This window comes from Trichosurus vulpecula, chromosome 5 (genome assembly GCF_011100635.1).
Source record: "Trichosurus vulpecula isolate mTriVul1 chromosome 5, mTriVul1.pri, whole genome shotgun sequence".
Taxonomy (NCBI): domain Eukaryota; kingdom Metazoa; phylum Chordata; class Mammalia; order Diprotodontia; family Phalangeridae; genus Trichosurus; species Trichosurus vulpecula.
Window position 1 is genome coordinate 148,265,522 of NC_050577.1, and position 13,991 is coordinate 148,279,512.

General features: G+C 41.0%; 1 protein-coding gene across 4 annotated transcripts in view; it reads left to right on the plus strand.

Moving 5' to 3' along the window:
• ATXN7L1 (ataxin 7 like 1) overlaps positions 1-13,168 on the plus strand; it is a 258,733-nt gene extending 245,565 nt beyond the window's left edge. Inside the window, exons 10-12 of one of the 4 annotated variants that reach the window (XM_036760137.1) lie at positions 1,620-2,559; positions 7,948-8,022; positions 9,190-13,168. In XM_036760137.1, the coding sequence (XP_036616032.1) occupies positions 1,620-2,559; positions 7,948-8,022; positions 9,190-9,231 (1,057 nt within the window). In that variant the 3' untranslated portion in view covers positions 9,232-13,168. The remainder of the gene's footprint in view (positions 1-1,619; positions 2,560-7,947; positions 8,023-9,189) is intronic. The other 3 variants (XM_036760140.1, XM_036760138.1, XM_036760139.1) reach the window with 3 other exon arrangements.
• The last annotated feature ends 823 nt before the right edge of the window (positions 13,169-13,991 follow it).

Below are 13,991 nucleotides of genomic sequence, written 5' to 3' on the forward strand. Positions count from 1 at the left end.
GGTCTCAGGTATTGCTTTGATGCAAGACTAGGAAGCAGAAAACTGAACGTTCCCAACACTTGTCTCAGTGGGGGTATCCAGTTCTGGTACGTACCTGAGCATTTACTCCCACTGAAAATTGCTGGCATTAAAAATTGTGGATGTAGTGCTGAGCCTAGAGTCAGAGAAATCTGTGTTCGAATCCTACCTTAGACTATGGGGCAAGTCAGTCTTTCTGAACCTATGAAATAGATTATGTTGATAATCTGATAGCACCTGCCTCACAGACTTGTTATGAGGCTCAAACAACATACAGCACAGAGCAAACCGTAAAGTGGTATATAAAATATGACAGCTGCTGTTGTTGATATTATGACAAAGAATTCCTGATCCCTGATATAGCTTCCTTTTCTCTGAGCATATATCTTCCCCACTAGACCTGGGGGAGAGGGGCGGTCATTTTCCCTTCCATAGGCACAAGAAGAAGTGGCTTAGATTACAATCCAAGCCCCTTAGAGTTATTGTTGAGGGGGGGAGGGAAGTTCAACTGTGTGGTCTAGAACCTTCTTCTTTCACTGACTGCCAAAAGGGAATAATTTCTAACACCTCTGTGCCTTCCCTGTATGGCAGCCTCCAAGGTTAGGTTAACAGGAACTTCTGCCCCTGAATTCACTTGGAAAAACATTTGCAAAAGAATAAAGCGGACTCCCCAAAATGGGGAACATTGTGAATGCTGGAGAACAGTCATTTTATTGCCCGGACCCAGTAGAGTAGAGAAAGAGGGAGAACCCAGCCACTTTGGATTGGACTCAGTTATAAAGAGGGAAATTTGACCAGGTTACAGTCCAGGGAAAGTTGACCAAGCCTCATGGAGCAGTGGCTGTGTAGTGGTTAGCTGTGGGAGAGCTTTGGCAGAGCAGTATATAACAGGAAGGTGCCAGCCAAGGCAGCCTCACACTTCTCACTTCAAACCAGTGTCTTGATGCAGAACTAGTCCCCCGCTTTCCTAAATTCCAAATGAACATTTCCCATTATAAAGAGAATAAAGATGAAATGGCTTAGGGAATATATCAGTGCCCAGCAACCAGGTTGTATTCCAGATTGCACTTTTGCCTTTCACATGTGGACCTGTCTAAAATTAAACCACTCTAACACTCACATACAGGGAATAAACTAGAATGTGGAACCCCCAGACTAAGAGAAATAGCCTGGTCCAGTGGGAGGAGATGTGTTAGAGGACTGGGGTGCAGACTGTTGCTCTGCTACTTCCTACCTCTGGAATCTAAGGCAAATTACTTCATCTCTCTTAGCCTCAATTTCCCCATCTGTAAAATAAGGAAGATATTCAAGATGACCTTTAAGGTTCTTTCCTGCCCTAAATCTATAATCCTATGATAAAAATAAATTCAGAGACTCTGCTACTGTAATTTCCCATAACAGCGTAAGGGTAAAGGTGAGAGGGAATAATACGTAATGGCAATAATTCAGAATCTGGCATACTGAAGGTTTTTGTTTTTCATGGTTTGGTCCTCGAGAAGTTCTCTTTCCTGAACTGAACTGCTCAGACCTAATCTGGGTTTCAGAAGGACATTGCTAATGCTGATGCTTGCTGTCTTCTCTCATTTTTCTTTCATATTTAGGAAGATTCCTCCTGCAGCAGATAGTCCCATGCCCTCGCCAGCAACACATATCACCACCCCTGTTCCAGCATCTGTTTTACAGCCTTTCAGCAACCCCAATGCCGTGTATCTTCCTTCGGCACCCATCAGCTCAAGAATCACTTCTTCTTACATAATGACATCAGCCATGCTCTCAAACGCAGCCTTTGTGACAACGTCGGACACGGGTTCCATCATGTCACACACCACAGCTTTCCCTCATGTGGCTGCGACGCTAAGCATCCTGGACCCAACTTTTAAGGCTCCATCCGCTATGTCCCCAGTGCCAGCTGTCATCCCTTCCCCATCCCACAAGCCATCCAAAACAAAAACCAGCAAATCCTCAAAGGTCAAAGACCTGTCCGCCCGTAGTGATGAGTCATCGAGTAACAAAAAGAGAAAGCCACAGTCTTCTTCCTCTTCCTCATTAACCTTGCAGACATCTCCCTCGTCTTCATTTTCAGGGCCCCACAAAAAGAACTGTGTCTTGAACCCAAGTTCAACATTGAACTCCTATCAGGCGACATCTTCCTATAACAGTCTGTCTGTGCACAATACAAACAATGGAACGAGTCCACTCAGTGCCAAAATGGAGCCCTCAGGACGGACTTCACTGTCGAGTGGCTCCACAGACTCCGTAAAACACATGAGCACAGTAGTCAGCAGTATTGACTCTTGTAACCTGTCAGTGCCCTCCCTGGTGCACCACGCAGGGGATCTGTCCCTGGCCGCACACAATGCAGTGTCTTCTCTGCCCCTTTCTTTTGACAAATCAGAAGGGAAAAAGCGTAAGAACTCTAGTTCTAGTAACAAAGCCTGTAAGATCACTAAAATGCCTGGTATGAATAGCGTTCACAAAAAGAGCCCGTCCAGCCTTATCTCGCCGGTGCCAGATCCTGCTAACAGCTCCATCGCTCGGCAGGTAAGGGACCCCATCCTTCCAGGTACCTGTTTTTTAGGTTCTAGAGAAAGCACATCCTCACCAATGTCATGGTGGGCTGCGTGAGATGATCAAAGGGAAATGGTGATACCCTGTACAGGCTGGTTCAGACCAGGATATCTTAGATTTCACTAGGTAGGTAGAGGCAGGGAGGGGCAGTAGATAAAGTGTTGCACTTGGAATAAAGAAGACCCTAGGTTTGAATGCTGCTTCTAGTACTTATCCTGTGAACATGGGCAAGTCACTTAACCTCACTGAGCCTCAGTTTCTTCATCTGTAAAATGGGGATGGCACCTGTAATACTACAGAGTTGTGAGGATCAGATGAGACAATGTATTTAAAATGCTTTGTACACCTTAAAATGCTATGTGAATATTTGTTGTTATTCTTATCATTATTATAAGCACCCCCAAAGGCTTGAATGCTTTTAATATTCTTTTGCATTTAACAGTTTGTGTCATTCGGCCCAGATGGTCCCCTCTACTAGCTCTTCAGGGTCAAGAATTGCCCTTAAGTATTCTCTGCCTGTCTGATTAGCTGATTCCTCCCAGAACCTCCTTTTTAAGGAGGATGCCCAGGCTAGCCATGTCTTCATTCCTGTCCAGGCTCTACTCCTAATCCTCTGGACTTCCTCTACTCATGTTCCTACCTTCTTTTCATTTGTTTTCTTCCCACATTAGACTGTAAGCTCCTTGAGAGCAGGAACCATCTCTTTTCTTTCTGCTTTTATCTGTGCCCAATGCTTAGCACTCTACCTGGCCGATAGTAAGTGCCTAATACTGCTTGCTGACTTGACTTATCTCCTCCATATCCTTCACTCTCATCTAAGGTGCAGAGCTCTTTTCAGAACTGCAGGAAAGAAATACAGGAGATGGGGTGAGAGGGTAAGGGCTTTCCTTCAGATAGAAGGATGTGTTTTATTCATTTGCTATCAGTTTTATTTTTTTTTTAACTTTGAGTTCCATGTCTCTCCCTACCTACCTACCTTCTTCCCCCTCTTGAGAAGGCAAGCAGTTTAATACAGATTATACATGTGCACACATGCAAAACATTTAAAGTTGGCCATATTGCAAAACACAGACCAAAAAAATTAATAAAATAAAAAAGTATACTTCAGCCTGCATTCAGATTCTATCAGTTCTTTTTCTGGAGGTGGATAGCATTTTTCATCATAAGTCCTTCAGAATTGTCTTGGATCATTGTATTGCTGAGGACAGTTAAATCATTCACAGTTGATCATCATACAGAATTGCTGTTACTGTGTACAATGTTCTCCTGATTCTGTTCATTTCACTTTGTATCAGTTCGTATAAGTCTTCCCAGGTTTTTCCACTCAGTCACTCTGAGCCTGTCTCCTGCAGCCCTTTTCCTAGCTCAGACCATAGTCTTTCCATGGCTAAGTTTCTAAAAATGTGGACCTGCTGAAATGTGAGTTCCTGTGGTAATAGCATAGAAAAAAGCAGGTTTCAAGTAAATGGCTCTGGAGTGTAGCAAAGCCTTCAGAATTGTCAGAGGAACAGGACTGACTGCTTCCAGCCGAGTCCCCAGAAACAGCCAAATTCTTGGAGTCCTACACACTACAGAAGCTGAAGGAGAGGCTATGGTCAGAGAGCTTTTTTTCTGCTGTGCGGTAAAGCCCAACAATGGATTGACAAAACTGAAGGGAGTGGCCCCATTGTAGCTGAGTGAAGAGGAGTAGTGTTTCAAAGCTAACATGATTCTGAAGGTAGCTCTCTAGTTTAGTTTGGTTTAAAAAATTTTTTAAAACCTCCAATCTATGTGATCCCTAATTTGCTTGGCCACCGGTGAATGGGTTCTCAATGCATGCTTTTGTAAATTAAACTCTGAAACATAGAACTAACCAGGAAAGAAATCATAAAATGGGTCAGTCAAATAGAACTTGGTTGTGATACCATGTTTCTTTTCCTTTTTCCCCAGGCTTATTACATAGCAGGGCTAGAGAGACCTCATCATTTTCCTCCCCTCGGGCAGGGAAAAATATATTTGTATCCCAGCTCTGTGCCAAAGAAATCACTTGTACTCATAGGGAAATTGATGTGCTATTAACAACAACAATAATAATTATTATTATTATTATTATTATTATTATTATTATACTCTTAGGGAAATAGATTTGTGATGGTGATGATGATGATGATGATAGCACTTATATGGCACTTTAAGGTTTGCAAAGTGCTTTACATATCTTAACTCATTCAGTCCTCATAACAACTCTATGGAGTAGAGTTCCATTTTACAGATGTGAAAATTGAGGCACATAGGTGCTACTCTTACCCCCATTTTCCAGTTGAGGAAACTGAGGCAGAGAGAGATTAAGTGATTTGCCTTGGGTCACATAGGTAGTAAGCTTCTGAGGCTGAATTTGAACTCAGATCTTCTTGACTCCAAGTGCCACACTCTGTGCACTGCACCATCTAGTGGCTCTGTATAATATGGCTTGCAATTAGGGTTAGAGTTGTAAGCAGTTAAGGAGAATTAAAAGAAATAACCAGGATGAGGGGGTTGGAAGTTGTGCTACCAATAGGCATGGATGGGAGCTTCATCTAGATCACAGTGGAAAGACCTTTATGTTGTAGGATCTCTCCCAGTGATGGATATCTGTCTTTCTCTTATCCTGTTGCACAAGTCCACAGGTTGCATCAGCAGAACACTATGGGCAAAGAACAATGTCCATGTCCTACCTTGGCGTGGAATAACTTGGTATGAGCACTTAGGTTTGGGGACAAGGATGGACATTAAGTGGTTAAAAAGATGTTTCTGTATTTTGATTGTATCTGTTGAAGTTATGAGACTTATCAAAACATGGTAAGGGGATGCTGAGGAAGAGCCAGCTAGACAAAGTAGAAAACAATAGTAGTTGGTAAACATTTATTTTTTTCTCTCTTGTTTATTTTTTTATTTTTTATAATCATTTTTATTAGATTTTTTTATTTTTAGTTTACAGCACTCACTTCTACACGTTCTTGAGTTTCAAATTTTCTTTCCTTCCCTCCAAGATGGCATGTAGTCCGATATAGATTCTATATATACCTTCGTATTAAACTTATTTACACAACAGTCAAGTTGTAAAGAAGGATTATGACCAATGGAATGAATCATGAGAGAGAAGAAAAAAAAAAGAGAGCAAATAGTTTGCTTCAATCTGCATTCAGACGCCATAGCTCTTTCTCTGGCTGTAGCTAGCTTTTTCCATCATGAGTCCCTTGGAGCTGTCTTTGAGACTTGCACTGCTGAGAAGAGCCAAGTCTAGCAAAGTTAGTCATCACAAGATTCAGTATGTCTGTGGTTGTGCACAATGTTCTCCTGGTTCTGCTCCGCTTACTCAGCATTATATCGCGTAGGTTTTTCCAGGTTATTATGAAGTTCATATCTTTCCCATTTCTTATAGCACAATAGTATTCCATTACCTTCATATACCACAACTTGTTCAGCCATTCCCCAATTGATGGGCATCCCCTTGATTTCCAATTCTTTGCTACCACAAAAAGAGCTGCCATAAATATTTTTGTACATACAGATCCCTTTCCCACTTTTGTGATGTCTGTCTTTGGGAAACAGCCCTAGGAATGGTATTGCTGGGTCAAAGGGTATGCGCATTTTTATAGCCCTTTGGGCATAGTTCCAAATTGCTCTCCAGAATGGCTAGATTAGTTCACAACTCTACCAACAATGTAACAGTGTTCCGATTTTCCCACATCCTCTCCAGCATTTATCATTTTCCTGTTTTGTCATGTTAGCCAATCCGACGGGAGAGATGTGGTACCTAAGAGTTGTTTTGATTTGCATTTCTCTAATCAATAGTGATTTAGAGCATTTTTTCATATGCCTATAGATATCTTTAATTTCTTCCTCTGAAAACTGCCCGTTCATATCCTTTGACCATTGGTAAACATTTATTAAGTGCCTGCTCTGTTCCAAACACTGTCCTAAGCACTTGGAGTACAAATACAAATAAAAACAATGATAGTCCCTACCCTCAAGAAACTTACAATCTAATAGGAGAAGACAACACACAAAAAGAAGCTTAAAGGGGGAGGGACTAACTAGGGAGTCTCACCCACAGACAGTACCTGATGCAAGGGCATGATTTGGGCAAAGAAGTCCAAAAGCAGCGTGGCTGGTGGAAAATGAAGATTGTGCTGAGGTCCCTCTTTAAGTAGAGGCCTTGGAGCCCACAGCCCTGTCCGCCCTGATCAGTCAGAGGGTCCAATCGGAGGGGTAAAGAATCCTGATAGGATGAGAATGCCAGGCATTTTCAGTCTTGCAAGAATCACAAGAGAACATAAGGGAAAGAGTCAGAAGGGAAACCCGATAACTATAAGCCAGGGCCAGAGAAGAAAAAGCAAGAAGAGAACAGATGTTGTCAGGGTTATATAGCACCAGTAGCTGAGGTGGCTGATATTCTCAATAACAAGACTGAGTATGCCCACCTCTCTAATTCTCAGCCACCTTCAGGTTCAGTTGAGCTGGATTACCTACACAGACTTGGCTGCTACATTCAGGGCCTCTTCTGCGGGCCGATAGTCAATGTTATCCCAAGCAGTTTTAAAGATCAAGAGTAGGAACCTTGTCTTCATTTTTCTTTCTATTCCCCTTCCTGCCTCCACATAAGAGTTGATTTGAAATAACTAGGTTGAGAATCATAACTAAACCTATTCCATGAAGAATTTTTTTTTACTTGTGTAATTTTGCCTTTGGCTTGATCATGAGATGTAAGAAAAGATGAAAGGGAGGGAGAATTTGCCAGGGCTTTACAAATATTGTCTAATTTGATCCTCAGAATAGCCCTGGGAGGTAAGTACAAATATTATCCCCATTTTCCACTTGAGGAAACAAAAGTATAGCATTGTTCCTTTGTCTCCCTGATAACTATGGAGCATTTGCTCCTTCTCCTGCCATAGCACATTGAGCTAAAAGGTGAACCTAAGAGTTAAGGGGAAGGTTTTATATCAGGTCCATGTCCCCCTAGGTAAAAGGCAGCCTTTGTTAGAAATAAAGACAAGTGTGGGGAGAGTCTTGCTGTGTTCTTGATCCATCCTAGACTCATCATATGCTTATTCATAGATGGGAAGAATAGGTCTTGACTGAGTCAAGTGATTACCAGGTCCCCTGCCCAAACAGCTGGAGTTGCTCCTTCAGAGGTGGGATTAGATCGTCAAGGGTCCATTCCGAGGCACTGTCATTACCTTTTTTCTAAGGCAAAAACAGTCACGCTGGGTGCTCTTCTGTGAAGAAAAAAAAATGCAAACTCTTTCTGCCCCTTCTTTCTTTCACCAACTTGTTCACACTCCCATCTTCTCTCCCAAGCCAGGCTGTGTATCTGAGTATTGCTTCATTGGTATCTTTCAGGTTGGAAAAAATAGCAGTGTAGTTTTGTCACAATCCAGTCCTTCAAGCACACCCAGCCTGGCACACAACCGACAGGTGAGTGGCTTCAGTCCGAGCACTTTAATGTTTCCTCAAAAGCTTCCCATGGGGTGTAGTTTCATGAAAGTTAGTGTCATGTTAGGAGGGTGCATAGTACATGTGGGAGTCCTTACAAGAACCAGGGAGTGTTCTTGGAATCTGAGGCTGGCAAAGCTCAAAGGATAGTTATTTATTTTGAGAATAGAGGAGAGACATCTCAATCATGCTGCAGGCTTTCTCCTGCCCCTCCTGTCTGACTCAGTCCACAAAAATTTTTTGAACACCCATAAAATATATAAACTGAGGGAGCATATGCAAAGGATCTGTGATTTCATCACAGTACTGTATCACTGGTATAAGAACTCACCCCACCAGTCCAGCTGTGAATTAATAGATGAGTCTTGAAGAGTTGTCTGAGGTGAGGCCCAGTGAGTTTAAGATTTAACCAGAGTCTGACACCTAGTAAGTGTCAGTAGTATGATCTTATTCCAGGTCCTCCCACCTCTAAAGGCCTATTCACTGTGCCAAACCATCTCTATTCTTGGGACCGTGCTTATTGTTTAATATAAAAAAGAAAGATTATTGTGTTAGAACATTCAGCTTGGATTTTGCCACATCTCAGTATATCTTTCTAAAATTATATAGATCTTTTGTTTTTAAGTCACCTCCATTTCCAAATACTTCTCTCCTTCTCCCTTCTTTAGAGAACCTACCCCCTGCAATAAAAAATTTAAAAAGGGAGAAAAACACAGTTTAGCAAAACTGACCAACACATGGCGACCTCTAGGCCGCAGGTTCCCTACCCCTGCAGTAAGCTCTTAATAAATGCTTTTTTATCCGTTCAGCTCAGTTCCTTGGGAAGCCTCTGGAATCTGTCTGCTACCGTAGAGGTACTCTGCTCAAGGCTGGCATTCTTTAGAAATGACTTTCCATCCAGTAGCCTGACCTGGAATAGGACTGTGTTAAATTGATTTTTGCCACCCTCAGAGAGAGGAACTTCAAACTGGAATCTACACACGATACTTAGAGCTGTGTCATGAGCAAAAGGCACTTTGTAAAACCTCTAAGTGCTATCAGAAAGTTCCCATTATTGGTGTTTGTTGTTGCTGACGCTGTGGTTATTTGTTGGTGCAGTGGTTGTTATTACAGTTTTAAAACAGGCTTTGTTCTTTTTTTCTCTCCTAGAAGACTGCAAACCGGACAGGCAGAATAAGGACTCTTCCATAACGAGGAAAGAAACCAAGCTTTGCTGTCCAATTCCCAGCCACCCTATCCCACCACAGGTGTTAGGGGGTTGGGAGGGGCGGGGCGGGACGTGATGGGAGAAGAGGCAACTTCCTGTGTCCTCTGGGTGTCTCTGCCCCACCTTTTAAAAATCAACTTAAGGTTTAAGAAAGAGGTGAAAGAAGACAAAGTGAATTTTCTATTTACCGAAAGCTGGAATCGTGGTTTTAGTTGTTTCTGTTGATTTTCCTTCACTCCTTCCCTAGCTTCTGATGTTGCACTGGCACCATCAGTTTGTTAAGATAATTCAGAGTAGACATTCCAGAACCTCGGTTCCTGGTCAGCATCTTCCTTAACTCTTGAAGCTTTCACACATACACTACTTCCTTTTTCTGTTTTTGTTTTCATTCTCCTCCTCATTCCCTCACACCTCCCATTACTCTGTGTCCAACCTTGTCACTTTGGAGGGAGCTGGGTCTCAGCACGCTCCTGTAATATAGCAAATGATGGGGGACACTATTTGTGAGGGGTCTGGGCTACAGACCCAGTGCACAGGGAGCAGGTAGGAATGAGAGGTTGTGTGAAGCTCTTGTTAATCAGGGTTTAAGCTGCCCAATGGGGCATGAGCCAAATGCTGAGGGCAAAACTAGGTATTTCAGTATAAGCCACACCAATGTTTCAGGAGAGTTGCTACAGATGTGGTGATTTGCCCAATGTCATTATCTAGGTGTGAGGGTGGGAAAGAATAGCTTTGGAAGGTGTAACCAAGGATTTCTCTCAGAGTAGGAGGAGAAGAGAATTAAGTATTGGGAGACTGGGGACAAATGGTCTGAAACAGCAAAGCAGGTACCATTAAGAGGACAACACATCACATCTTACATTTCTACAAATTGAAGAATAGGCATGTGGGGGGTGGAAACTCTCCAAGATGCCTGAGCCACAGCCTGCCCCCACCAAGTAGACTTTGATAATTTTGAAATTTTTTAGGAACCCATCTCTTCCTCTGCCTTCCATTCTGGAAAAGCCCATACTTAGTGTCCAATATGCAAGAACCCAAAGTTGTAGGAACCAAAAGTGAAAGGAACCCAATTGAGAGAGACACAGAAGCAACTTCAGGAAGGTGCAGGGCTCCTGCATGCTGCTAAAGTTTTCATGAGTTTTCCACTGTATCCCTCACCTGCATCAGGTGGAAAAAAAAAATAACCACAATGAGGAAAGAGGAGTCTCCCTAGGGAAGACACCTGAGAAGGAGGGGTCAATACCACTTCAACACCCTGTATGGACAAACACAAGCATTTCCCAGCCAACTCCCATTCTGGCCTACATTTGTGAACTCATAGGCCACAGGGGGAACCACAGGAGGCACCATGAGACTATCAAATATGCATGCCCTTTTTGCTCACCCCCAAGTGCCCAGAAATTGCTTGACACTCTTCCAAAGCTCAGAGTTCACCAGCCTTAACATGGCCAGGTTATTCCTGTGCCCCCTAGGGCAGTGGAATAATAGAACCCCAAGGTATAGGAGGAGAGCCAGTACGTTAGAGGAGTGGAAAAGTTAAGCTCATGAGAATATGCTGGCTGGAATTGTGGAGGATAGTCAGGAGATGTGAGGTCAGGTAGAATACGAAATGTCCCTGGGGGCCAGTGGGTAATCACAGTGCCAAGAAGAAATTCAGAGTCTTGAATCAGGATTTCTTGGTATTGATAATAAATTTAGTTAATAAACTAGATGTTTACTCATTTCTTTAATATTAGACTAATTTGGGGGATTAAGGAATGGAAGTGCTATGAAGTCTTTGTTACCAAATTAGACATTAATAACAGCCACAGCTGGGCACAAACATGTCCCCTGAATTCTTCCTTTACCTTCCCCCCATCCCCACCCTACACCCAATGATACTACTACTGTTGGGCTTCATCACACAACTGGAATTTGCAAAGATAAGAGGCAAACCAACTAGTTTGCATCGATGGAATTGCACTGACAGTGTTTCTTATAGGATTACTAAATTTTTTATATATAAAAAAAAGATTTTTTAATCAGGAGTTGATAATAGGTACCAGGACATTAGTACAGAGGATTTCATTTTTATTTCTACAGTGTTAAAAGTGCACTTATATGCTGGTTTAATTATGTCTTGGAGAAAAAGAAGAGACTGCAAATAGAAGGGAGATTGTTACTTTTTTCTTTTTTTAAAAAAAGGCTTAAGACAGATTTTAAGACTTATAAATGTTTAAGCAACTATAATAAACAAGGCTAGACCCTTTGGGAAAAAAAAGTTTAGAAAATATTCTTAAAGTAAATTTTTATAGTGTTAATTTTGTAATAATTTATGTTTTACTATATTACAGAGCTAACTGACCAGAATAGTTTCAGAAACAATATGAAACTTAGGAAAGTTTAAGCAATGTTTATATTTTTAAAATGTTCTTTGAATTATGTTTTTATTGTACATTTCTTCAAACTGAAAAGTGTGTACATATCTTTGTTATTTTTGCACAATTTATTTTGTCTTGTTCAGTTTTAGAAGCAGAAGTCTGTTTTGTTTTGTTTTTTATAATTTATTTTAAGTTGTAAAACTTGCAGGAGTTTTTCTTTTTGTTTTGTTTTGTTTTTTTAAAATCTCAACAACAAAGTAACCCTCTGTGATTAATAGACTGTTGCTACTTCTGGAGGGAAAGCAAAGGTTGTGAGATTCAGTGGCTGCTTCTGAGAAAGAAAGTCTTGACAGTGACTAAAGGAGCAATTAATTACCAGTAGTTTGACCGCATTTTTAGCTCTTTCCACACATCTTTTCATTGGGAAGCTGGAATGTTGAGACTGTCCATCAAATGCTGCTTACGCTTGTCAACTGGCTCTGAGCTAAGTGATGGTATTTCTGGAAAACTGAGCATCCTGAAAATCCATGGTATTTCTTCCTTCACAACAAATCAGCGGTTTACTTCTTAATATGCTCAGCCTGAAAAAAGAAATGGAAAGAAAACATTTTCTTTTGGGTTCTTAATGGAGTTAAACTGGACCAGTCTGTAAAGCATTATTAGTGTAGCACCCATTCAACCATTATTTTTCCACCAACACTCATCGACTCTCTTCAGCCTGTCCTGTCACTGCTCGCCCCAGTCACCTCCATCTCCATTTGCCTGAAGATCTTGTGATTTGTCTCCAGCAATAGAGGCTCCGAAGCTTTGGTTGTTCCACATACGCAATGCATAGACCTGTCAGCCATAAAAAAAAAAAAAATTAAAAAAAAAGCGACTTGGATAACTTGTATGCCTTCTTTTGTATCAATGTACCAATTGTAAATAATGCTGATCAACCTTTGTAGAGAATAGTTTATACAGCATATTCTATTATTGCTGATTCTCAGTGAACTATTGTTTTAAAAAAAAGGAAAAAAAGAAATTTTTCTATTTACACCTTATATTTTGTTATGCTGTTGACCCATGGCACTTTAACAAAACTCTGTGGGTTTTGCATAGCTGGTCAGTCATGGGGTATATTAAATACTGTTGTTGCACAGAAAAGAATTTGCACCTGCTCTATTGTGCTTTCCTACTACAGATTTTAGAACCTTTTCCAGAAGACTTTTGAAGAAAGCATGTCCAATCATTCTAAAAAAAAATTATATGCCATACTTGTAGAGTGAATTTCTTTTCTACGATCCATATTTTGTAACACTAAGTATTTCCATTCTTTGTCCCGCACCTTTATGTATTAGCACTATCAGATAGAATTCATTCCATGCTTGTGATAATTGTAAGCAGAATAAATGTCTAAAGTAGGTGTAAATAGTAAATTCTATGGCTTACAGTTTAAAAAAAAAAAAAGGAAAAACAGAACAAACATGTATCTGATTGATACTGCCATGGTTCATCACCGGGCCTGGAGATATTCTCTAGTGAGGGATTGTATTTTTTGTTTTGGGTTTTTGTTTTTTTGGGGGGGGTTTTTTGGCTTTTTTTTGTAACATGGCTTTGTAAATAAAATAATTTATATGTTTGTAAGAAAAATGTGCTATTGTTATTTATTTTTATATAAATTAGACATAACTGATGTCTAATGATGTTATTCTTCCAACAGCCCCTTTTTTATTCATCCTTGTGGATTTGGGGTTATCTTTTCCTGCTCTATAGTAGCAGCCCACAAATCTGCAAGAGAAACCAACTAAAAAGACAAAAGAGGATGAAGTGTAACCTTTACAAATGGTAATGTCTGTTTCTGACCTTTTAAGTGATGAGAAGACTGAGACCATAGAAGTGAAGTTATTTGCCTGAGGTCACACATGTAGTAAAGCTGGAATTTGAACCCAGCTCCTCTTGACTCTGAGCCCTCTGCTCACTCCACTGCCCCACTTTGATGCTCAGCACAAACTAACAGTTGTCGCCTAAGTTGTAGCTTATTTAGGCAAGAGAACGCTTGGGAAAATTTAAATTTCTAGAATTTCTTTAACCTTCACCCCAAGAAATACCTAACCCTGACATTCATCAACTCCGACACCGAATATGCTACAGCAGAGAATACTGATGAACCTCTTACCAGATTTCCTATGACTATTTCAAATTCCTTGGGACATTATGGCTAATTAATGCCCATATCCCCTACTTGTGGTGTCTTGTGAAAAAGTTTGAACCTTAATAGCAAAAACCACATTGGATTGCTACTATAATTTGAGTCTCCCATTGAGAGCTTTTGTGCAACACTGAAGCTGTAGGTCCAGAAAAAACTAAATCAAATACAGAAAGATGGCATTTTAGCCTAGGCC